We start from the raw sequence: 25,207 nt of genomic DNA on the forward strand, positions 1-25,207 counted from the left end.
GCGGGAGTGGACTGCAGGGGCCCAGTCGTCAGCAGATGTACTCTCTGACTAAGTACACTGTTTTGAAGGCGAGAGGTCCAATGATATCAGTTAAGCCCCCCTTGTTTTTGTATTGTGTACTTCTGACATATGCGCAAATGGACAACCTCACTCTCCTGCAAAGCTGCAGAATGAATCATGCTGCAATATTTGTCAACTCTCACGTGAGCACTGATACGTTCATAAATCTCACATCAATAAACTTACCTCTCAAGCTTCTCGCCTTCTAGAACTGTTTGTACTAGTAAATAACTCAAGCGAGGATGTTTGGCAAGTGTTTCTTTGATCTGAACTTATTTTTCAGCACCTTGCTGAAATCACGCACATCTTCACCTGATGTTGTCTAAAAATGTAAAATAAATCAAATTGAGTTAAGAATTAATAATGAACCAATCTACTCAACTCACTCTATAATCCACGCTCTCCCTGCTAAATGTCTTGGAAGATGTAAAATTAAAGAGTCTGCAATTCTGAGGAAAAAGTCACTATCTTTCTGTAAGATTATGACAAAGGTTAGATATGTCTGAATGTGAGTTTCGAACAATTAAGCTTGAGTTTCATACAGTCGTACAGCATGAAAAAAGATCCTTTGGTCCAACCAGTCTATGCTGATCACAATCCCAAACTGAACTAGCTACACCTGCCTGTGCTTGGCCCATATCTCTCCAAAGATTTCTATCATCTTTCTATCTTCTGGCTACAACATCACCTCAATAGAATTCTCCATCTTGTGGTCAAATACTAAAACTATACAATTAAGTCATTTCAAATGATACACAGATCCAGGATTCACATTAGTGGCCTTTCTGGTTGAATTGCTAATTATTTTAACAACAGTGCATTTTTGTCCAATTATGCCATGTATAATTACTGATCCAAAATTCATCTCATTGGGTTTTTTTTTGGTTTTTTGTAGAGTCGAAGATGAGATCAATACATTGGTGAGAAATTGTCTTGGTTTGCAGATTCAAAGTCACGATAGTCCCAGACGGGACCACAGGACTGCTCTCACAGTGGACAGAGAGATAACTGGAGGTGGTTTAAATTGAAGGTTGCCACACCTCAGATGAGGAGACAGGTTGAGAAGGAGACTCCTTCATTGTAACTTCAGACAGTGTAGTATTCCATGCTGTTGGTATCATTCTGAATTACCAACCAGCCAACTGAGCTAACTGGCTCCCAGGACGGGGGGGCGGGGGGGGAAGGAGCAGGACGGGGGGGGCGGGGGGGGAAGGAGCAGGGCGGGGGGGGAAGGAGCAGGGCGGGGGGGGAAGGAGCAGGGCGGGGGGGGAAGGAGCAGGGCGGGGGGGGAAGGAGCAGGGCGGGGGGGAAGGAGCAGGGCGGGGGGTGAAGGAGCAGGGCGGGGGTGAAGGAGCAGGGCGGGGGGTGAAGGAGCAGGGCGGGGGGTGAAGGAGCAGGGCGGGGGGGGCGGGGGTGAAGGAGCAGGGCGGGGGGGGCGGGGGGGCGGGGGGTGAAGGAGCAGGGCGGGGGGGCGGGGGGGGAAGGAGCAGGGCGGGGGGGCGGGGGGGGAAGGAGCAGGGCGGGGGGGCGGGGGGGAAGGAGCAGGACGGGGGGGCGGGGGGGGAAGGAGCAGGACGGGGGGGCGGGGGGGAAGGAGCAGGGCGGGGGGGGAAGGAGCAGGGCGGGGGGGGAAGGAGCAGGGCGGGGGGGAAGGAGCAGGGCGGGGGGGGAAGGAGCAGGGCGGGGGGGGAAGAGCAGGGCGGGGGGGGAAGGAGCAGGGCGGGGGGGGAAGGAGCAGGGCGGGGGGGGAAGGAGCAGGGCGGGGGGGGAAGGAGCAGGGCGGGGGGGGAAGGAGCAGGGCGGGGGGGGAAGGAGCAGGGCGGGGGGGGAAGGAGCAGGGCGGGGGGGGAAGGAGCAGGGCGGGGGGGCGGGGGGGAAGGAGCAGGACGGGGGGCGGGGGGGGAAGGAGCAGGACGGGGGGGCGGGGGGGGAAGGAGCAGGACGGGGGGGCGGGAAGGAGCAGGACGGGGGGGGAAGGAGCAGGGCGGGGGGGGAAGGAGCAGGGCGGGGGGGGAAGGAGCAGGGCGGGGGGGGAAGGAGCAGGGCGGGGGGGGGAAGGAGCAGGGCGGGGGGGGAAGGAGCAGGACGGGGGGGGAAGGAGCAGGACGGGGGGGGAAGGAGCAGGACGGGGGGGGAAGGAGCAGGACGGGGGGGGGAAGGAGCAGGACGGGGGGGGAAGGAGCAGGACGGGGGGGAAGGAGCAGGACGGGGGGGAAGGAGCAGGACGGGGGGGGAAGGAGCAGGACGGGGGGGGAAGGAGCAGGACGGGGGGGAAGGAGCAGGACGGGGGGGGAAGGAGCAGGACGGTGGGGGGAAGGAGCAGGACGGGGGGGGAAGGAGCAGACGGGGGGGGAAGGAGCAGGACGGGGGGGCGGGGGGGGAAGGAGCAGGACGGGGGGGGAAGGAGCAGGACGGGGGGGGGAAGGAGCAGGGCGGGGGGGGAAGGAGCAGGGCGGGGGGGAAGGAGCAGGGCGGGGGGGGAAGGAGCAGGGCGGGGGGGGAAGGAGCAGGGCGGGGGGGAAGGAGCAGGGCGGGGGGGGAAGGAGCAGGACGGGGGGGGAAGGAGCAGGACGGGAGGGGAAGGAGCAGGACGGGGGGGCGGGGGGGGAAGGAGCAGGACGGGGGGGGAAGGAGCAGGACGGGGGGGCGGGGGGGGAAGGAGCAGGACTGGGGGGCGGGGGGGGGAAGGAGCAGGACGGGGGGGCGGGGGGGGGGGAAGGAGGCAGGACGGGGGGGGCGGGGGGGGGAAGGAGCGGGACGGGGGGGCGGGGGGGGGGGAAGGAGCGGGACGGGGGGGGCGGGGGGGGGGAAGGAGCGGGACGGGGGGGCGGGGGGGGGGAAGGAGCGGGACGGGGGGCGGGGGGGGGGGAAGGAGCGGGACGGGGGGGCGGGGGGGGGGGAAGGAGCGGGACGGGGGGGCGGGGGGGGGGAAGGAGCGGGACGGGGGGGCGGGGGGGGGGAAGGAGCGGGACGGGGGGGCGGGGGGGGGGAAGGAGCGGGACGGGGGGCGGGGGGGGGAAGGAGCGGGACGGGGGGGCGGGGGGGGGGAAGGAGCGGGACGGGGGGGCGGGGGGGGGGAAGGAGCGGGACGGGGGGGCGGGGGGGGAAGGAGCGGGACGGGGGGGCGGGGGGGGAAGGAGCAGGGCGGGGGGGGAAGGAGCAGGGCGGGGGGGGAAGGAGCAGGGCGGGGGGGGAAGGAGCAGGGCGGGGGGGGAAGGAGCAGGGCGGGGGGGGAAGGAGCAGGGCGGGGGGGAAGGAGCAGGGCGGGGGGGAAGGAGCAGGGCGGGGGGGGAAGGAGCAGGGCGGGGGGGGGAAGGAGCAGGGCGGGGGGGGCGGGGGGGAAGGAGCAGGGCGGGGGGGGCGGGGGGGGCGGGGGGAAGGAGCAGGGCGGGGGGGCGGGGGGAAGGATCAGGACGGGGGGGCGGGGGGGAAGGAGCAGGACGGGGGGGCGGGGGGGAAGGATCAGGACGGGGGGGCGGGGGGGAAGGATCAGGACGGGGGGGCGGGGGGGGGAAGGAGCAGGACGGGGGGGCGGGGGGGGGGAAGGAGCGGGACGGGGGGGCGGGGGGGGGGGGAAGGAGCGGGACGGGGGGGCGGGGGGGGAAGGAGCGGGACGGGGGGGCGGGGGGGGGAAGGAGCGGGACGGGGGGGCGGGGAGGGGGGAAGGAGCGGGACGGGGGGGCGGGGGGGGGAAGGAGCGGGACGGGGGGGCGGGGGGGGGGAAGGAGCGGGACGGGGGGGCGGGGGGGGGGAAGGAGCGGGACGGGGAAGGAGCGGGACGGGGGAAGGAGCGGGACGGGGGGGCGGGGGGGGGAAGGAGCGGGACGGGGGCGGGGGGGGGGAAGGAGCGGGACGGGGGGAGGGGGGGGGAAGGAGCGGGACGGGGGGCGGGGGGGGGAAGGAGCGGGACGGGGGGGGCGGGGGGGGGGAAGGAGCGGGACGGGGGGGCGGGGGGGGGGAAGGAGCGGGACGGGGGGGCGGGGGGGGGGAAGGAGCGGGACGGGGGGGCGGGGGGGGGGAAGGAGCGGGACGGGGGGGCGGGGGGGGGGAAGGAGCGGGACGGGGGGGCGGGGGGGGGGAAGGAGCGGGACGGGGGGGCGGGGGGGGGGAAGGAGCGGGACGGGGGGGCGGGGGGGGGGAAGGAGCGGGACGGGGGGGCGGGGGGGGGGAAGGAGCGGGACGGGGGGGCGGGGGGGGGAAGGAGCGGGACGGGGGGGCGGGGGGGGGGAAGGAGCGGGACGGGGGGGCGGGGGGGGGGAAGGAGCGGGACGGTGGGGGCGGGGGGGGAAGGAGCGGGACGGGGGGGCGGGGGGGGGAAGGAGCGGACGGGGGGGCGGGGGGGGAAGGAGCGGGACGGGGGGGCGGGGGGGGGGGGAAGGAGCGGACGGGGGGGCGGGGGGGGGGGAAGGAGCGGGACGGGGGGGCGGTGGGGGGGAAGGAGCGGGACGGGGGGGCGGGGGGGGGAAGGAGCGGGACGGGGGGGCGGGGGGGGGGAAGGAGCGGGACGGGGGGGCGGGGGGGGGAAGGAGCGGGACGGGGGGGCGGGGGGGGGAAGGAGCGGGACGGGGGGGAAGGAGCGGGCGGGGGGGGAAGGAGCAGGGCGGGGGGAAGGAGCAGGGCGGGGGGAAGGAGCAGGGCGGGGGGGGAAGGAGCAGGGCGGGGGGGGAAGGAGCAGGGCGGGGGGGGAAGGAGCAGGGCGGGGGGGAAGGAGCAGGGCGGGGGGGAAGGAGCAGGGCGGGGGGGAAGGAGCAGGGCGGGGGGAAGGAGCAGGGCGGGGGGGAAGGAGCAGGGCGGGGGGGAAGGAGCAGGGCGGGGGGGGAAGGAGCAGGGCGGGGGGGAAGGAGCAGGGCGGGGGGGAAGGAGCAGGGCGGGGGGGAAGGAGCAGGGCGGGGGGGAAGGAGCAGGGCGGGGGGGAAGGAGAGCAGGGCGGGGGGGAAGGAGCAGGGCGGGGGGGAAGGAGCAGGGCGGGGGGCAGGAGCAGGGCGGGGGGCGGGGGGCAGGAGCAGGGCGGGGGGGGCGGGGGGGAAGGAGCAGGGCGGGGGGCGGGGGGGGAAGGAGCAGGGCGGGGGGGGCGGGGGGGAAGGAGCAGGGCGGGGGGGCGGGGGGGAAGGAGCAGGGCGGGGGGGCGGGGGGGGAAGGAGCAGGGCGGGGGGGCGAGGGGGGAAGGAGCAGGGCGGGGGGGCGGGGGGAAGGAGCAGGGCGGGGGGCGGGGGGGAAGGAGCAGGGCGGGGGGGCGGGGGGAAGGAGCAGGGCGGGGGGGCGGGGGGGAAGGAGCAGGACCGGGGGCGGGGAAGGAGCAGACCGGGGCGGGGAAGGAGCAGGACCGGGGGCAAGGAGGAAGGGAGATGAACACAGCAGACAGGCTGACATCACCTCTACACCAGAATATTCAGACCCTTCAGAAGAGTTTCTCCCTGCGACTCCTGAAACAGAGACTCGCAGCCATGCGCCGGCACCTCCACACACTGCAATCCAGCCCCAGCTCAGAGCCTCCCTCTCCCAGACCTGCACATGACCCCTGCTGTTTTTTATCCGCCGCAGGATCCACAGACTGAACACCCAGTTCCACTCAGCTTTACTGGACACCAAAAATCCCAAGTACAAGCAACTCACGGGCCCCGGCCACCCACAAGAGGATTCCTGCGCCTCCAAAATCCCGAGTCTGTACCTGCCCCGCCGCCATTGACCATGAAGACACGGCCGGAGACGCCACCGATGACGTCACATCCACCTCCGCCGGCCGCACCACTTCCGGAACCGCTGCTGCACTCAACACCTCCACTTCCAGGTACAACACCTCACACACCACACTCACCGCAGCTGCTGCCGCCCACCCCGATCCTCCAAACGCCGACGGAACCCCGCCCACGGCCGACGCCGACAGAACCCCGCCCACGGCTGACGGAACCCCGCCCACAGCCGAAGCCGACGGAACCCCGCCCACGGCCGACGACCTCATCGCTCCGCCCACAGCCAGCAGCCCCAGAGACGACAGCCACACCCGGCCCTGCCGCATGTTCACCGTCTCCCCAGACCTCCCACTGACTGAGGACGAACGGTCAGTCCTCAGGAAGGGGCTCACCTTTGTCCCCTACAACCACACATCAAACCAATACCAGTCACGATTGGACATAGAGCAGTTTTTCCACCGTCTTCGCCTCCATGCCGACTTCTTCAACCGGGAGCCGAACCCTCCCTCCACTGACCCCTTCACCCTCTTCCAACACAAGTCCTCCTCCTGGAGACCACCCCCAGGCCTCCTACGCTCCCTCAACCTCTCCTTCTCCAACTGCCGTCGAGACATGAGCCGCCTCAACCTCTCCACCCCTCTCACCCACTCCAACCTCTTCCCTGCAGAACGGGCAGCCCTCCGCTCCAACCCCAACCTCACCATCAAAGCCGCAGACAAGGGTGGCGCAGTGGTAGTATGGCGCACTGACCTCTACATCGCCGAGGGCAGACGCCAACTCTCTGACACCACCTCCTACCGCCCCCTTGATCATGACCCCACACCCGAGCACCAGACCATCATCTCCAACACCGTTCATGACCTCATCACCTCAGGGGACCTCCCACCCACCGCCTCCAACCTCATTGTTCCCCAACCCCGCACGGCCCGTTTCTATCTCCTTCCCAACATCCACAAACCTGCCTGCCCTGGTCGACCCATCGTCTCAGCCTGTTCCTGCCCCACCGAACTCACCTCCACCTATCTGGACTCCATTTTCTCCCCTGTGGTCCAGGAACACCCTACCTACGTCCGTGACACCACCCACTCCCTCCCCCTCCTCCAGGACTTCCAATGTCCTGGCCCCCAACACCTCATCTTCACCATGGACGTCCAGTCCCTATACACCTGCATTCCGCATGCAGATGGCCTCCAGGCCCTCCAATTCTTCCTGTCCCGCAGGCCCGACCAGTTCCCCTCCCCCGACACCCTAATCCGCCTTGCCGAACTCGTCCTCACCCTCAACAACTTCTCTTTTGACTCCTCCCACTTCCTACAGACTAAGGGGGTGGCCATGGGCACCCGCATGGGCCCCAGCTATGCCTGCCTCTTTGTAGGTTACGTGGAACAGCCCCTCTTCCGCACCGACACAGGCCCCAAACCCCACCTCTTCCTCCGGTACATTGATGAGTGTATCGGCGCCGCCTCTTGCTCCCCAGAGGAGCTCAAACAGTTCATCCACTTCACCAACACCTTCCACCCCAACCTTCAGTTCACCTGGGCCATCTCCAGCACATCCCTCACCTTCCTGGACCTCTCAGTCTCCATCTCAGGCAACCAGCTTGTAACTGATGTCCATTTCAAGCCCACCGACTCCCACAGCTACCTAGAATACACCTCCTCCCACCCACCCTCCTGCAAAAATTCCATCCCATATTCCCAATTCCTTCGCCTTCGCCGCATCTGCTCCCACGATAAGACATTCCACTCACACACATCCCAGATGTCCAAGTTCTTCAAGGACCGCAACTTTCCCCCACAGTGATCGAGAACTCCCTTGACCGCGTCTCCCGTATTTCCCGCAACACATCCCTCACACCCCGCCCCCGCCACAACCGCCCAAAGAGGATCCCCCTCGTTCTCACACACCACCCCACCAACCTCCGGATACAACGCATCATCCTCCGACACTTCTGCTATCTACAATCCGACCCCACCACCCAAGACATTTTTCCATCCCCACCCCTGTCTGCCTTCCGGAGAGACCACTCTCTCCGTGACTCCCTTGTTCGCTCCACACTGCCCTCCAACCCCACCACACCCAGCACCTTCCCCTGCAACCGCAGGAAATGCTACACTTGCCACCACACCTCCTCCCTCACCCCTATCCCAGGCCCCAAGATGACATTCCACATTAAGCAGAGGTTCACCTGCACATCTGCCAATGTGGTATACTGCATCCACTGTACCCGGTGTGGCTTCCTCTACATTGGGGAAACCAAGCGGAGGCTTGGGGACCGCTTTGCAGAACACCTCCGCTCAGTTCGCAACAAACAACTGCACCTCCCAGTCGCAAACCATTTCCACTGCCCCTCCCATTCTTTAGATGACATGTCCATCATGGGCCTCCTGCAGTGCCACAATGATGCCAGCCACCCAAAGGTTGCAGGAATAGCAACTCATATTCCTCCTGGGAACCCTGCAGCCTAATGGTATCAATGTGGACTTCACCATTTTCAAAATCTCCCCTTCCCCCACCGCATCCCAAAACCAGCCCAGTTCGTCCCCTCCCCCCACTGCACCGCACAACCAGCCCAGCTCTTCCCCTCCACCCACTGCATCCCAAAACCAGTCCAACCTGTCTCTGTCTCCCTAATCTGTTCTTCCTCTCACCCATCCCTTCCTCCCACCCCAAGCCGCACCCCCATCTACCTACTAACCTCATCCCACCTCCTTGACCTGTCCGTCTTCCCTGGATTGACCTCTCCCCTCCCTACCTCCCAACCTATACTCTCTCCACCTATCTTCTTTTCTCTCCATCTTCGGTCCGCCTCCCCCTCTCTCCCTATTTATTCCAGAACCCTCACCCCATCCCCGTCTCTGATGAAGGGTCTCGGCCCGAAACGTCAGCTTTTGTGCTCCTCAGATGCTGCTGGGCCTGCTGTGTTCATCCAGCCTCACATTTTATTATCTTGGATTCTCCAGCATCTGCAGTTCCCATCATATCTGACATCAGCTTCCCTGCGTCTCTGATGCTGCTTGTCCTGCTGTGTTCATCCACATCAACACCTTGTTACCCCCCATTCTCCTTTGTTTGTGTTTTCTTGCTCTTCCTCCCTCCCTCTGATTCTCACCCCCTCTCTCACCTCTGCTGGCTCTAATTTCACTCCCTTGTCATGTTCCCTTATTTCCATCTTTCTGTCCCTTCTCTCTCTCTCTCCGCCCACAAACTCACTCTGGCTTTATTCACAGTGGGAGAGAGTACAAGAGGAAAGGAAACCAAAGCACGCAGCGCCTTCGGCTGAGAGAGAAATGAAGAAATGCCGGAGATTTTCCAAACCCTGACGCAGGGGTTGCCTCTCTCTCTCTCGACAGTCTCTGTGACTGCCCCATCAAACCCCACACCCATTCCCGTCCCATGGTGTCTCTCCACAAACCCACCTCCGGGTAGAAATGCAAACACAAGTTGCTGGAAATGCTCAGCATCTGTGAAGAAAAAGTCCCGAGGTAGCGTTTTGGGTGCGATGACCCTTTCCCTCAGAGCTCCGGCTAGAAATGCTCCAGCCTCTGAGACAGGGTCCCCTTGAGGTCGGAGAGCTGCGGCTCCATCTCGGCTGTTCGCTTGGCATCAGGAGCTCCCCTCAGCCCCAGGAAGGGGTATGATCACCCCCTAACCTTATACTAACAGTGGTTGTGTCCTTCCCTCATCCCCGGGAGCCCCTCCTGCCTTCTCACCTTGTCGCCGGGGTGCTATTTGACTACGGAGGGCTGTGCGATAAAGAACCTACTTCCCACAGCAGCAGGGGGAGGGGGCATCCCTTCGCTCCTAAAACACCTCCTCCCATCCAATCTTGTGGCAATGGCTGTTCGGCTGCAGAAAGTGGCACTGCCCGTGACCCCAAACCTCCCTACAACACCCCTCTCCTAATCCGACCCTTTTGCAGTAGCTGTAGGCCACTCAGTCACTGGGCTGTACAATAGTGACTCTCCCCATGTCCACTCACTTCCAGGACGGCTATCCTCCAACCCCGACCCCATCCCATCCGCCTCCTTCCCTTTACCATGTGGTACGAGAGCTGCAGGCTGGTCGGCGACGGAAACCCGCGCAAGGCTGGGTAATAGACACCCTCCCAATGTCCCCAGCCTTCCCCTCACCCGGGGAGGGGAATTCTCACCCCCAAAACATCCATTCCCAACACCTCGCTTTGGGATAGGAGCGGCGCAGGATGTGAAACAGGGACCGTGCTCATGTCCCCAATCCTCCCTTCACCCCAAACCACCACCCCGCAGCTTACCTTGCAGGAGGAGATAGTTGCAGGCTGCTCAGCTACGGAAGGCGTTGCGGACCCGTGGCCGGGTGTTCGGGGAGCGCGGGCTCGGTGCCAGGCAGCTGTGCCCAGGTGCCGGGCGAAGAGGCCTTCTCCCACCTCGGATCCCCACTACCAGCACAGGCGGTGCAGGGCCGAGCCACTGAGCAGCGAGCGCTCCAGCAGCCCGGATGCCTGCTCCCAGCCCGGTGGTCATGCTGGAGGCCGCTGGAGAACAGGAGGTTGTAGGGGTACGGGAGCGTGGTGCGATGATCCCCGCTGCCGAACAGCTGGGTCCTCAGAACCCTCCCGGGAAAAGGGATCCAGATAGCGGACTCGTCGCCGAGGGAGAGCGGGGGAAAGGCGTGAGTAGGAACAGGAGAGGAAGAGGATTTACTGAGAGGGAGAAAGAGACAGACTCTGTGTGTGTGTGTGTGTGTGTGTGTGTGTGTGAGAGAGAGAGAGAGAGAGAGAGAGAGAGAGGATTAGAAATGCAGTCTGATTGCGGATGGGTTGGGTTTAAATAGAGATTTTTAAACTTCGTTCAAAAAAACTCACAATGCTCCCTGCAGAGCGGGTGGAGAGGCTCGGATAGAGAGGAAGAGAGAGACGGGGGGCGGGGGAGAGGGGACAGAGAGAGGTTCACAGGGAGAGACGGAGAGACAGGGGAGAGAGAACGGCAGAAGCACACACAGAGGGAGCCAGATACAAGACGAGAGATGGAGAGGGGCGCACACATAGACCAAAGAGACAGAGTGAGAGAGGAGAGAGGAGAGAGACAGAAGTGCACAGCGAGGTGGCAGAGACAAGACGACAGAGAGAGACAGAGACATAGAGTGAGGCACACACAGAGAGATGGAGAGACAGAGATTGTGTGTGTGGCGGGGGGTGGGTTTGGAGAAAATGGGAGAGAGAGACACAGAGTCGTTGAGTTGTACAGCAGGGAAACAGACCCTTCAGTCCAACTCCTCCAGGCCGACCAGACACCGTAACTGACTAGTTCTGTTTGCCAGCCTGGAGCCCATATCCCTCCAGCCCCTTCCTATTCATGTGTCCCTGCAGGTGACTTCTCAATACTGTGAGTATAACAGCCTCTGCCACTCCTCTGGCAGTTCATGCCACACACAAACTACACTCGGGAGAACACGTTGGCGCCAAATCCCCCTCCCATCCTCTGAGAAAAGGAACCGGAAATGACATCACCAACCCAAGGAAACCGGAACACTTAACGAGAAGGCGGGACCTAACTCCAGCGCTTCCCCGGATGCTCCCTGAAGATTTTACCCGGAATGGTGCCGAAACGTCTGCAAACTAACCTTCCAGCTCAGTGAGCAATCTTACATCCAGAACCTCAACCCTGAGCTACAAATCTTCTCAAAACTCGATAATGCTTTGCCACTTGATTAACAGGTGCATCCTTTTTTTAAAAAAAAATAAACTTTTTTTGCTGGATGTATGACTGACTGGCCAGTGTTTATTGTCCTTCCTTAACTGAGCCTTGGGAGCTCTGCAGACCAATGCTATCAACGTGGATTTCACAAGCTCCAAAATCTCCCCTCCCACCACTGCATCCCAAAACCAGCCCAGCTCGTCCCCTAATCTGTTCTTCCTCTGACCGATCCCCTCCTCCCAGCTCAAGCCAAACCCCAATTCCCGACCTCCAAACCTCTTCCCGCCCCCTTGACCTGTCCGTCCTCCCCAGACTGACCTAACCCCTCCCTACCTCCACACCCACACTCACCTCTACTGGCTTCATGTCCGCCCATTTTACTTAAGACCAGAAGACATCGGAGTGGAAGTAGGGCCATTCGGCCCATCAAGTCCACTCAACCATTTAAATCATGGCTCAGGGGCATTTCAACTCCACTTCCCTGAACTCTCCCCGTTGCCCTTGATTCCTCGTGAGATCAAGAATTAGTCGATCTCTGCCTCGAAGGCATCCAACGTCCTGGCCCCGACTGCACTCCGTGGCAATGATTTCCACAAGCCCGCCACTCTCTGGCTTTACAATTGTCATCTCATTTCCGTTTCAAATTTACCCCCTCTAATTTTAAGGCTGTGCCCACGGGTCCTAGTCTCCCGGCCTCACGGAAACAACTTCCTAGCGTCCACCCCTTCTGAGGCAGACATTATGTTGTAAGTTTCTATTAGATCTCCCCTCAACCTTCTAAACTCTGATGAGTACAATCCCAGGATCCTTAGCCGTTCATCATATGTCAAACCTACCACTCCAGGGATCATCCGTGTGAATCTCCGCTGGACACGCTCCAGGGCTAGTATGTCCTTTCTGAGGTGTGGGGCTCAAAATTGGACACGGTATTCTAAATGGGGCCTAACTGGAGCTTGATAAAGCCTCAGAAGCACATCGCTGCTTTTATATTCCAACCCTCTTGCGATAAAGGACAACATTACATTCACTTTCTTAATTACGGACTCTACCTGCAAGTTAACCTTTAGAGAATCCTGGACCAACACTTCTAGATTCCTTTGTACTTGAGCTTTACGAATTTTCTCACCATTTAGAAAATAGTCCATGCCCGTATTCTTTTTACCAAAGTGCAAAACCCCACATTGAATTTCATCAGCCATTTCCCGGACCACTCTCCTGAACTGTCTAACTCTTTCTGCCGCTTCTTCACCTCCTCAGTACTACCTGCCTGTCCACCTATCTTCGTATCATCGGAAAACTTCGCCAGAATGACCCCGGTCCCTTCATCCAGATCATCAATACGTAAGGTGTACAGCTGCGGCCCCGACACCGAAACCTGCGACACCAATCGTCACCGGTTGCCATGCCGAAAAACAGCCTTTTATCCCAACTCTCTGCCTTCTATCAGACAGCCAATCCTCAATCCAAGCCAGTAGCTCATCTCGAACACCATGGGCCCTCACCTTGCTCAGCAGCCTCCCGTGAGACACTTACGTAAGGCCTTTTGGAAGTCTAGATAGATAACATCCACTGGGTTTCCCTGGGCTAACATACTTGTTACCTCTTCAAAGAATTCTAACAGGTTTGGCAGGCACGACCTCCCCTTACTACATCCATGCTGACTTGTTCTAATCTGACCCTGCACTTCCAGGAATTTCAAAATCTCATCCTTGACAATGATTCAAGAATTTTATTAACTACCGAAGTCAGGTTAATCGGCCTGTAATTTTCCATCTTTTGCCTTGATTCTTTCTTAAACAAGGGGGTTACAACTGCAATTTTCCAATCATCTGGGACTTACCCTGACTCCAGGGACTTTTGAAAGATCACATCCAAAGCCTCTGCTATTTCCTCAGCCACCTTCCTCAGAACTCTAGGATGTAGCCCTTCGGGGCCAGGAGATTTAGCAATTTTTAGACCTTTTAGCTTTTCTAGCACTTTCTCTTTTGTAATGCCTACCGTACTCAACTTTGCCCCCTGACTCTCCCTAAGTGTTGGCATACTACTCATGTCTTCCACTGTGAAGACTGACGCAAAGTACTTATTAAGTCTTATTAAGTTCAGCTAGAGAGGATTACATGCAGGCAAGGAAGGAGCTCAAAAATGGTCTGAGGAGAGCCAGGAGGGGGCACGAGAAAGGCTTGGCAGAAGGAATCCGGGAAAACACAAAGGCATTTTACACTTACGTGAGGAATAAGAGAATGGTCAAAGAAAGAGTAGGGCCGATCAGGGATAGCATAGGGAACTTGTGTGTGGAGCCTGAGGAGGTAGGGGAAGCCCTAAATGAGTTTTTTGCTTCTGTCTTTACGAAAGAAACGACCTGTGTAGTGAATGAAACCTTTGAAGAGCAGGTGTGCATGCTGGAATGGATAGAGATAGAGGAAGCTGATGTACTGAAAATTTTGTCAAACATTAAGATTGACAAGTCGCCAGGCCCGGATCAGATTTGTCCTCGGCTGCTTTGGGAAGCGAGAAATGCAATTGCTTCGCCACTTGCGAAGATCTTTGCATCCTCGCTCTCCACTGGAGTCGTACCTGAGGACTGGAGAGAGGCAAATGTAATTCCTCTCTTCAAGAAAGGAAATAGGGAAATCCCCGGCAATTATAGACCGGTAAGTCTCACGTCTGTCGTCTGCAAGGTGTTAGAAAGGATTCTGAGGGATAAGATTTATGACCATCTGGAAGAGCATGGCTTGATCAAATACAGTCAACACGGCTTTGTGAGGGGTAGGTCATGCCTTACAAACCTTATCGAGTTTTTTGAGGATGTGACTAGGAAGGTTGATGAGGGTCGAGCTGTGGATGTGGTGTATATGGACTTCAGTAAGGCATTTGATAAGGTTCCCCATGGAAGGCTCATTCAGAAGGTCAGGAGGAATGGGATACAGGGGAACTTAGCTGCTTGGATACAGAATTGGCTGGCCAACAGAAGACAGCGAGTGGTAGTAGAAGGAAAATATTCTGCCTGGAAGTCAGTGGTGAGTGGGGTTCCACAGGGCTCTGTCCTTGGGCCTCTACTGTTTGTAATTTTTATTAATGACTTGGACGAGGGAATTGAAGGATGGGTCAGCAAGTTTGCAGACGACACAAAGGTCGGAGGTGTCGTTGACAGTGTAGAGGGCTGTTGTAGGCTGCAGCGGGACATTGACAGGATGCAGAGATGGGCTGAGAGGTGGCAGATGGAGTTCAACCTGGATAAATGCGAGGTGATGCATTTTGGAAGGTCGAATTTGAAAGCTGAGTACAGGATTAAGGATAGGATTCTTGGCAGCGTGGAGGAACAGAGGGATCTTGGTGTGCAGATACATAGATCCCTTAAAATGGCCACCCAAGTGGACAGGGTTGTTAAGAAAGCATATGGTGTTTTGGCTTTCATTAACAGGGGGATTGAGTTTAAGAGTCGTGAGATCTTGTTGCAGCTCTATAAAACTTTGGTTAGACCGCACTTGGAATACTGCGTCCAGTTCTGGGCGCCCTATTATAGGAAAGATGTGGATGCTTTGGAGAGGGTTCAGAGGAGGTTTACCAGGATGCTGCCTGGACTGGAGGGCTTATCTTATGAAGAGAGGTTGACTGAGCTCGGTCTCTTTTCATTGGAGAAAAGGAGGAGGAGAGGGGACCTAATTGAGGTATACAAGATAATGAGAGGCATAGATAGAGTCGATAGCCAGAGACTATTTCCCAGGGCAGAAATGGCTAGCACGAGGGGTCATAGTTTTAAGCTGGTTGGTGGAAAGTATAGAGGGGATGTCAGAGGCAGGTTCTTTACGCAGAGAGTTGTGAGAGCATGGAATGCGTTGCCAGCAGCAGTTGTGGAAGCAAGGTCATTGGGGTCATTTAAGAGACTGCTGGACATGCATATGGTCACAGAAATTTGAGGGTGCATCCATGAGGATCAATGGTCGGCACAACATTGTGGGCTGAAGGGCCTGTTCTGTGCTGTACTGTTCTATGTTCTATGTTCTATGTTCTAAGTCCTTCAGCTACTTCCTTATCTCCCATCACCAGCCTTCCAGCATCAATTTGGAGCGGCCCACTGCCTACTTTTGCCTCATGTTTGTTTCTTATGTATTGAAAGAAGCTTTCACTGTGATTTCTAATATGACTAGCTAGCCTACCTTCATATTTGATCCTCTCCTTCCTTATTGCTCGTCTGTCTCCTCTGCACCTATCTTCCCCTCTGTCCATCTTCAATCTGCCTTCCCCCTCTCCCTGTTTATTTCAGAACTGTCTCCTCCTCCCTCTTTTCTGATGAAGGGTCTCTGCCCGAAATGTCAGCTTTTGTGTTCCTGAGATGCTGCTTGGCCTGCTGTGTTCATCCAGCTCCACACTTTGTTATCTTGGATTCTCCAGCATCTGCAGTTCCCATTTTCTTTTTATTTTGGGGGCAGCTGCTGTCAATACCCACCCAAACAAAAGCTTCATTTGTCATTTTCAAAATTGGTAATAGCCCACAATCTGCTGAGTGAACAAAAAAAGTACCCATTTGCCTGTGACTCTCAGATGGATTTCTTTCCGATTTATTTATTCTTTAATGAGACATAGCTGTTGCTGATTGTCCAGCATGAACTGACTTCTTGAACAGCTTCATGTTGCTGTACAGAGACCCACAATGCTGTTCCAAAAGAGATTACGAAGATTGACTCAGTAACAACCATTCATTTCCAAATAAGTTTGTGAGTAGCTTGGAGGTGATTTTTACTGGGGTTAGTGCTACCATGTCTGATGTCCTTGCCCTTGAAGATGAGTTTTCTAAGTCTGGAAAGGTGTGTGTCAGAATAGTGGGTAAAAAATGTGGCAGTGCATCTTATACAGGGACACATTATTGTCTCTTGGAGTTGGCTGTGGAGAGAATGGAAACGGTGCCAATCAAGGGGCTGCTTTGGCCTAGACTCAAGATTGTTTTCAGTGTTGTTGGATCTGCACCGTCATTGACACACTTCTGACTTGAGAATTGGAGGAGGGCTGCAGGCTTCGGAGTGTCAGCAGTTTCTACATCAAATCGCAGAGTCGTCTTGCTCTGTCTCTGAGTCTGTGGCCCCGAGTGATATCTAAAACCAGGTCATCTCTCTTGTGAGCTTGTTATTCTAAACTGGACATTGCGCTTTCTTTACTCAGAGAGTAGTAAGGGAATGGAATGCTTTGCTTGCAACGGTAGTAGATTAGCCAACTTTCGGTACATTTAAGTCGTCATTGGATAAGCACATGGACGTACATGGAATAGTGTAGGTTAGATGGGCTTCAGATCGGCATGACAGGTCGGCACAACATCGAGGGCCGAACGGCCTGTACTGCGCTGTAATGCTCTATGTTCTAATGGTCTCTTCATTATAGAAAAGAGGTGATTGCATTTGAGCATGTGTGGAGGACATTCATCAGGATGTTCTGAGGGAGTGAAGCATTTTAACTCGATGGAGAGTCTGGATAAGTTTGACATAACAGGAACTGTCAATGCTGGAGTCTGAGATAACACAGCGTGGAGCTGGAGGAACACTGCAGGCCAGGCAGCATCACTGTTTTATCTGGATAAGGTTGGCTTGTTTTCTTCCGAATAGGGAAGGTTGAAGAAGGTCCTGAAAAAATGGTCTGCATTCTGATGGGTCTAGGCGAGGGAAGCAGAACGACCATTCATGGGGTGGGAGGTCGGGGGGGGCGGGGGGACGGTGGGGGAAGAGATACATACATTTAAGCTAAAAGGCTCAGAAGGAATTTCAGGAAAGAAAAGACACCCAGAAGGCGCTGGGGGTTTGGAATTCATTGTCTGGGACTTTAGTTGAGGTGGTGGATAATCTTTTCACATTAAAGAAAAAGGGTTGGTACAGCACTTAAAATGAAATAACATTCAAGGCAACGGGCCTATTGCTAAAACATGAGCCGAATGTGAACTTAGTGTGGCTTCAGTGGTTACAGACACAATGGAATGAAGTGCTTGTTCAATTCACACAGATGATCCCTGGAATGGTAGGCTTCACCTACGATGAATGGCTAAGGATCCTGGGATTATACTCACTACAGTTTAGAAGGTTGAGGGGAGAACTAATAAAAACTTACAAGATAATGTATGGTTTAGAAGAGGTGGACGCTAGGAGGTTGTTTCCGTTAGCAGGGGAGACGAGGACCCGTGGGCACAGCCTTAAAATTCGAGGGGTTCAATTTAAAACTGAAATCAGACGACATTTCTTCAGGCAGAAAGTGGTGGGCTTGTGGAATTCATTGCCGCAGAGTGCAGTGCAGGCCGGGATGTTGGATGCCTTCAAGGCAGAGATCGACAAATTCTTGATCTCAAAAGGAATCAAGGGCTACGCGGAGAGTGCAGGGAAGTGGTGTAAAAATGCCCATCAGCCATGATTTAAATGGTGGAGTGGACTTGATGGGGCGAATGGCCTTACCTCCGCTCCTATGTCTCATGGCCTTATGGTCTAATTCTGGAGAATTCTCTTATTCTATGATTCTGGAGCAGGGGACAGTGAGTGGACAGCACAGGACAGTTCACCTAACTTCTCCTTGACCAATCTTCTATCTGCCTCCCCACTTCTCCCTATTTTTTACAGAATCCCCTTCTCCTCCCCCATTTTTGAAGAAGGGTCTCGATCTGAAACGTCAGCTTTCTTGCTTCTCTGATGCTGCTCGGCCCGCTGTGTTCATCCAGTTCTACACCTTGTTCTCTCAGATTCTCCAGCATTGGCAAGTTCCTACTATCTCTTGAGGAAACTTACTTGTTTTTGCACCCAAACTGTGGTGAGAATGTGGAACGCACCGACTGTGTGGGTGGTAGAGGCAGAAACCATAACATTTAACAAGTCTTTGATTGGGCATTTGCGATGCCAAGGCATACAAGGCTCTGGGTCGAGTGCTGGGAAATGTGATGAGAATAGTTCGGGACTTGCATCTTGTGAGGGCACATACAATTTGCTGAAGGGTCTGTTCCATTGCCATGGCACTCTATTATGCTGTCCCTCAATGATCCTATGACAAGCAAGTGAAGGTTTACAGAAACAGATAGTTTTCAAGGACAATGCCAAGAGGAAAAGTGATGCACAGGCAAAGTGCATGTAAGAATTTAACCAAGGATTAACACCATTGAAGAACTGGTATTTGTGCCAATGCACCAAACCTGCAGATGAAAATGCAGTGTCCAGTTTGATTGCAAACTGCAACAACCACCAGTTAGTAACATGATCAATGGAAATATCTGAATGCCTGTTGTTGTGATCTCAAGCATTTACCTGCATCGAGTGAAATCCACCACCATAGTTCTGTTGCATCGTTAGCCACCTCGCAATCGGTGTTGCATCGTCGATATCATTCCTTGACAACGCTTGAAGCAAGGCATAAGCAGTGGTTTCCACAGTCATCGCAGAAGCCTGTGCTGCTTCAATTGGATACGGCTTCTCGTCCTCCAACAATGGAGGCTTTCCAGGAACCAACATCAGAATCTGTCATTTGAGAAAGGGATTAGCTGAGAATAAAGTTTACATCATAAAGATTTTTGTTTGCATTTCACCAACACAACAATGGTTTTGCTGGTCAAGATCCAGCATTATCTCACCACTGATGTCGATCACATTCTCCATACTTTCCGCTCAGTGATGGGTCCTTTTGTTTGGGAAAAATAGGCACCTTCAAATGCAAATGAATCAAGGTGAGCTTTAGTTTCTCATCAGGCTACATGGCAGTTATTACAAGATGTTCTGAACAAAAGGTGAAGGAGCAGATGAAACCATTCACCAGTCTGGATGATCTTCTTGCCCTCATCCTGAGGAGGCATCACAGATCTTAACTTACACGCAATTCAAATTATTTCATGCAATGACAAGACTGAATGTTCCGGATACTGCAAATGCCATGGCACCTGGCAGCATCCCACAAACTGTACTGGAACAATGTGCCCCAAGGTCGCCACACCAACAGTAAATGTTTTCCAGTACATTTTTAAACACTTGCAACACTCACATTTCAGAGAAAGATGACCTATCACGCAATCGGCAGACAAATTGTCCTGACCAATTATGACCTCAATGTATTCTCAATCATCAGCAAAGTAATGCAACATCTGGATGACAGTGCTGTCAAACAGCTGCACACGAAGGTTCAGTTTACTTTTCGTCATGCCACACTTCTCGTAACCTCGTTCAGGATTTACCACAAATATGATCAGAGATCCTGAGCTTGAAAAGGAAGGAAAGTGCAATCTGTCATTTCCACCCTGGCAACTTCTGATTGAATGTGGTGTTAAGCAGAGGAATAGAAAATTGAGTCAGTGGCATTCACTGGATACCTGCACTGGTTGAAGTCATGTCTTCATTTGAACCAAATTGGAGACATGAACGTTCATTGAATATTGTCCAGGTGTCCAGCAGAATTCATGACTTTTCCAACATTAAGTCAACGATGAGAAAATACAGTGAGACTTGGACAACGATCAGGCTTGGCCTGATAAACGATAAGTAACATTTGCACCATACAAGTGCGAAGCAGCAATCAGCTCCAACAAGAGCGAATATGACCATATCACAAAATTCCATGTCCTTACCCTCACATCATCCTTACATTTTTTTAAATGTGCAAGTGGTATCCAAGCCATGCAGGGTAATGGGCCAGGTGTTGGAAATGAGGTTAGAACAATTCAGTGCTTGTCTTTGACTCTCACAGAATCCGTGAGCTTAAGAATTTAATTCTCCTGTACTGTCGCCCACTGAGGTGCTTGGCTATCCACTTAATCAAGGTTAACACTGATCTAAAACTAAACTGGAACGGTTATATAATCAGCAGCTGCCAGGTCCGTGGTACAAACCGCCCTGCTGTGGGACAGGGTCAGGCAAATCCAAGTGAGTGATCGTGGTTGGAGACTCATTCGTTGGGGGCATAGTTTCTGTAGCCACATTTGAGATACCAGGGCTGTGTGTTGCTTCCCTGGTACCAAGGTCAAGGACATCTCTGAGTGGTTGCAAGAAATTCTTAAGGGGGAGTGTGAGCAGCCAGAGGCCATTGTGCACATTGGTACCAATGACGTAGGTAGAAAGAGGGATGAGATCCTGTGGACTGTGTACAAGGAGTTAGCAAAGAGGCTGAAAGGCAGGACCTAGAGGGTAATAATTCATGGGTTGCCACGAGTGCCACATGTTAGTGAGTTAAGTCAGAGAAAGATAGGTGAGATGAATGCATTGGTTAAGGAGCTGGTACTGGGGGCAGGCTTTCAGGTTCATGGATAATTGCGACCGCTTCTTGGGCAAGGGGTGACCTGTGTAAGAGGGATGGGTTGCACCTAAACTGAACGGGAACAAATACCCTCACAGGGAGGTTTGCTAGTGCTACTTGGGAGGATTTAAAGACTGGCAGGCAGCTGGGAACCAGAGCAGCAGGTCAGCAAGTAGATGAATTGATGGCAGGTACATGCTGGGACCAATAAATCAGAAAAGAATGGCAGTCAGAGACAGGTACATGAACATGATGGCACGAACAAGCTGAAATATGTTTATTTCACTGCCAGGAGTATTACAGGTAAGGCAGATGAGCTTAGAGCCTGGATCAGTACATGGGACTCTGATGTTGAGGCCATTACAGAGGCTTGGTTGAGACAGAGGCTGGACTGGGTGCTCAATGTTCCAGGGTTTCATTGCTTTAGACAAGATAGAGGGGAAGATAAAAGAAGGAGGTGCACTCCTAACCTGTGGGAAATGTTACATCTGTACCTAGAAAGGACATTCTGGAGGGCTTGCCCACTGAGGCAACAGAGGTAGCGTTCAAAAATAAGATAGACACAATCACTCTGATCAGATTAAACTGATAGCCTTTTGCCACTGACACACTGAGGAACAAATATGTCGGCAGCTTTTGAAACGATGCACTAACTCAGAGTTGTCACAGTCAGTGAATTTAACCTCCCCGGTATTGACTGGGACTCCCTTACAACAAGAGTTTAAATGAGGCTGAATTTGTTAAGAATATCCAAGAGAGTTTCTTGACACAGTATGTGGATAGAAGATGGGCCATACTGGACTTTGTCCTGGTCAGAAGGGTGGGAAAGCATTTTGGAAATAGTGATCACAACTCCTTAAATTTTAAGATTGCTATGAAGAAGTATAAGTCAGGACCTTGGGGGAGAGTAAATTATATCAATTTTAGGTAGGAGCTGGGGAGTGTTAATTGGGAGGAGCTGTCACATTTGCCATATGGGAATTGTTTAAAGGCCTGCTTATGAATTTAGGATCAGGAAGGAGGAAGGACAACGATGGCAAGGTAAAAGACCCTTGGATAATTGGGGAGGTTGTGAAGTTAGTCAAAAGGGAAAAACAAAAATATGTCAGGTTTACGAAGCTAAAATCGAACAGGGCTGACATAAAGAAAGCAGAAAAAGAAAGGCGATCAAATGACCTTGGCAAGGAGGGTTGAAGGAAATCCCAAGGCATTCTCTGCATACATCTAAAACAAGGGGATAAATAGCAAGAAGGTACAACCATTCAGGATAAAGGAGGGAACTTGTGTTTGGAAGCAGAGGATGTGGGCAAGATCCTAAATTAAGTCCGTGCATCACTATTCACTCAGGCGAAGGGTGTGGAGGATAGTGGGATTTGTGTGGAGCATGCTCATGTGATAACAGCATTTTGAAATCAAGAAAGAGCATTAAGGTGGATAAGTCCTCAGGACCCAATGGTATCTCCTCAAGGTTTTTGAGCGAGGTGAGAGAAGAGATTGTCGGGGCATTCAGCAATATCTTTGTATCCTTGGTAGCCACTGGAGGGGTACTGGAGGATTAGCAAGTTGCTAAATGTTCTTCTTCTGTTCAAGAAGGGAAATAGGGTCAATCCAGGAAACTCTCGACTAGCGAGTTTCTCATCGTTCATTGGGAAGCTATTGGAGAGAATTCTTAGGGATTGTATTTATCTGTATTTGGAACAGCATGGCCCAATTAGGGACAGTCAGCATGGCTTTGTGCAGGGCAGGTCATGTCTTCCTAACTTGACTGAATTTTTTGAGGAGGTGACGAATGTGATCAATGAAGGTAGAGCAGTGGATATTGTTGACATGGATTTTAGGAATACTTTTAACAAGGTACCTCATGATAGGATCATCCAGAAAATTAAGATGCACCGAGTCAATGGTGGCTTGGATGCTTGGATTCACAACTGGCTTGCCCAGAGAAGACAGAGGCAAGAGGTGGAATGATGCTTTTCAGGCTGTAGATCTAGGACGATTGGTGTTCCGCAGGGATCTGTGCTGGGACCTCTGCTGTTTGTGGTCTATACAAAATGACTGAGGTGAAAATATAGATGTATGGGTTAGCAAGTTTGCAGACAATGGAATGATTGGGAGAATCAGGATGAGTGTAGACGTCATAAAAGGATACAGATCAGTTGCAGAAACGGCAAGTGGATTTTAATCCATTAAATGTGAGATGCTCCACTTTGGGAAATCAACTATTACAGAAAAATATACAGTTAATGGCACCCCTCAGTGCAGAATTGTTAAGGTGGGGATGCAGGTGCACTCAATCTGTTCATTGAGAACTGTCGACGTGCTATCACCTCAATTTCTCTGTTCCCTGCACCAAACCCAACCTACGTCCTGCCCAACTGACTGCCCTCCATGCACTCATATCTCACCCTGACTTTGTTATTAAGCCTGCCGATAAGGTGGTGCTGTTGTGGTCTGGTGAGCTGAAGTCTACCTTGCAGAGGCTGAGCGCCAGCTCTCAGATACCTCCTCCGACTTCTCCTGGACCTTGACCGCACCGGGCCATTGTATCTACTACAGTAACTGATCTTGGTCTATCTGGTGATCTTCCCCCTCTGTTTCCAAGCTGAAAGCCCACAGCTCCCCACAGGTTGCTCCTACGTCCCCCTAAAAATCCACAAATGAGACTGTCCTGGCAGACCCATTGTTTCAGCCTGTTCCTGCCCCACAGAACTCATCTCTTCCGACCTTGACTCAATCTTCTGTCCCCTGGTCCAAGCCCTGCCCACGTACATCCAGAAATACTCTGACATCTTACGCAGGTTTAGAAACAACAGTTTGCCGGTTCCAGCTGCATCCTCTTTACCATGAACGTGTAATTCCTTTACAAATCCATTCCCCACCGGGAGGTACTTAGGGCTGTCCTCTTCATCCTGGAGCAAAGACCTGAACATTCCCCTCCCACCACCACCCTCCTCCACTTGGTCGACCTCATCCTCACCCTCAACAACTTGTTTTTTAACTCCTCTCATTTTCTTCGGGTAAGAGGAGCAGCTCCGGGCACCTGCGTGGGCCCGAGTTAAACCTGTCTCTTCACGGGGTACGTGGAACATTCCCACCCACAACACTTTCTCCGATACATCAATGATATCATCCAGCTGCTTCTCTCTCTTGTCTGAAATTAGAAAACTTCATCAACTACGCCTCCAATTTCCATCCTGCCCTCACTTTCACCTGCTCTATCTTTGACTCCACCCTTCCCTTCCTCAACATTTCTGCTTCCATTCCTGGGGGTAGGCTTCGCACTAATATCCATTACAAACTCTCTGACTCTCACAGCTACCTGGTCTATATATCCTCACACCCCACTTTCTGGAAAGACTCCAACCTCTTCTCTCACTTCCTCCATCTCCATTGAACATGTTCTCATGAGGCCAACATCAACAAGGGAGCCTCCAAAATGTCCACCTTCTTCCTCAACTGAGGATTCTCCGGCTCCGTGGTCGACAGGGGCCTCAACTGTGTCCAACCCAGCACTTTTGCCCTCACCTTTTCTCTTCCCTCCCAAGATAGCAATAAGGTTCAACTTGACCTTACCTATCAACCCACATGCCCACATTCATACCAACCTCAGGCACCATTTCCACCACCACCAGCAAGATGCCGCCACCAGACACATATTCCCCTCCCCTCCCTTATCCGCCTTAACCGGATCACCAGGAGGAAATGCAAGCAGACACGGGGAGAACGTGCAAACTTCGCACAGACAATTGCCCGAGGCTGCAGTGCGAACCACTGAGCCACCGTGCTGCCCAGAATCTTGGTGGTGTGGATGAGCAGAGAGATCTCGGTGTCCATGTGCGTAGATCCCTGAAAGTTGCCACGCAGATTGATAGGCTTGTTCAGAAGGCGTACGGCGTGTTAGGTTTTATTGGTACAGAGATTGAGTTTCGGAGCCATGAGGTCATGTTGCAGCTGTACAAAACACTGGTCCGGCTGCGCTTGGACTATTACGTACAGTTCTGATCGCCACATTATCGGAAAGATTATTAGGTTTATTCGGATCTTGTCTGGTGTGGAAGGAAGGTCTTATGAGGAAAAGCTTCGGGACTTGAGGCTGTTTTTGTCAGAAGAAGGTGAAGAGGCAACTTAATAGAGACATACAAGATAATCAGAGGATTAGATAGGGTGGACAGCGATAGTCTTTTTCCTCGATGGTGATGGCGAGCACGAGTGGAGATAGGTTTAAATTGAGGGGAAATAGATATGGGACAGAAGTCAGAGGGAGGTTCTTTATTCAGAGAGTAGTATGGGTGCGGAATGCCCTGCCTGCAACAGGAGTAGATTGCCAAGTTTAAGGGCATTTAAATGAACATCGCGAAATATATGGACGGTAATGGAATAGTGTCGGTTAGATGGGCTTCAGGTTGGATTCACAGGTCGGCGCAACATCGAGGGCCGAAGGGCCTGTACTGCGCTGTAATGTTCTATGTTCTATGTCATAATACTTCAGTGAATTCTGGTTACCCTGCCGTAGGAAGAATGCTGTTCAACTATACAGAGTGCAAA

The 25,207-nt window shown here is 54.4% G+C and overlaps 2 protein-coding genes across 10 annotated transcripts in view; one reads left to right on the forward strand and one right to left on the reverse strand.

Moving 5' to 3' along the window:
* Nucleotides 1-265: 265 nt before the first annotated feature.
* Nucleotides 266-25,207, reverse strand: part of LOC132207623 (complement C5-like) — a 256,535-nt gene continuing 231,593 nt past the window's right edge. For 2 of the 9 annotated variants that reach the window (XR_009443637.1, XR_009443636.1), the window contains one exon: nucleotides 280-382. Coding sequence is in view for 1 of the 9 variants with exons in the window: in XM_059643563.1 (XP_059499546.1) it covers nucleotides 293-382; nucleotides 18,691-18,894 (294 nt within the window). In the remaining 8 variants the exon portion in view is untranslated. Of the gene's footprint in view, nucleotides 383-5,728; nucleotides 5,860-18,690; nucleotides 18,901-22,520; nucleotides 22,571-25,207 lie in introns of those variants that run through there. The other 7 variants (XM_059643563.1, XR_009443644.1, XR_009443642.1 and 4 more) reach the window with 7 other exon arrangements.
* On the forward strand, nucleotides 5,474-10,019 carry LOC132207622 (uncharacterized). Its single transcript, XM_059643562.1, has 2 exons — nucleotides 5,474-5,848; nucleotides 8,981-10,019. The coding sequence occupies exons 1-2, from the start codon at nucleotides 5,572-5,574 to the stop codon at nucleotides 9,031-9,033; spliced, it is 330 nt and encodes a 109-aa protein (XP_059499545.1). The 5' UTR covers nucleotides 5,474-5,571; the 3' UTR covers nucleotides 9,034-10,019.

This window comes from Stegostoma tigrinum, unplaced genomic scaffold (genome assembly GCF_030684315.1).
Source record: "Stegostoma tigrinum isolate sSteTig4 unplaced genomic scaffold, sSteTig4.hap1 scaffold_112, whole genome shotgun sequence".
Lineage (NCBI taxonomy): Eukaryota > Metazoa > Chordata > Chondrichthyes > Orectolobiformes > Stegostomatidae > Stegostoma > Stegostoma tigrinum.

What these genes read in the sequence shown, in the direction of transcription:
- LOC132207622 (XM_059643562.1), top strand. Translation starts at nt 5,572, where the DNA reads ATGACCCCTGCTGTTTTTTATCCGCCGCAGGATCCACAGACTGAACAC. An exon ending in CTCAACACCTCCACTTCCAG is followed by an intron (nt 5,849 to 8,980) that starts GTACAACACCTC and finishes CTTTATTCACAG; the next exon opens with TGGGAGAGAGTACAAGAGGA.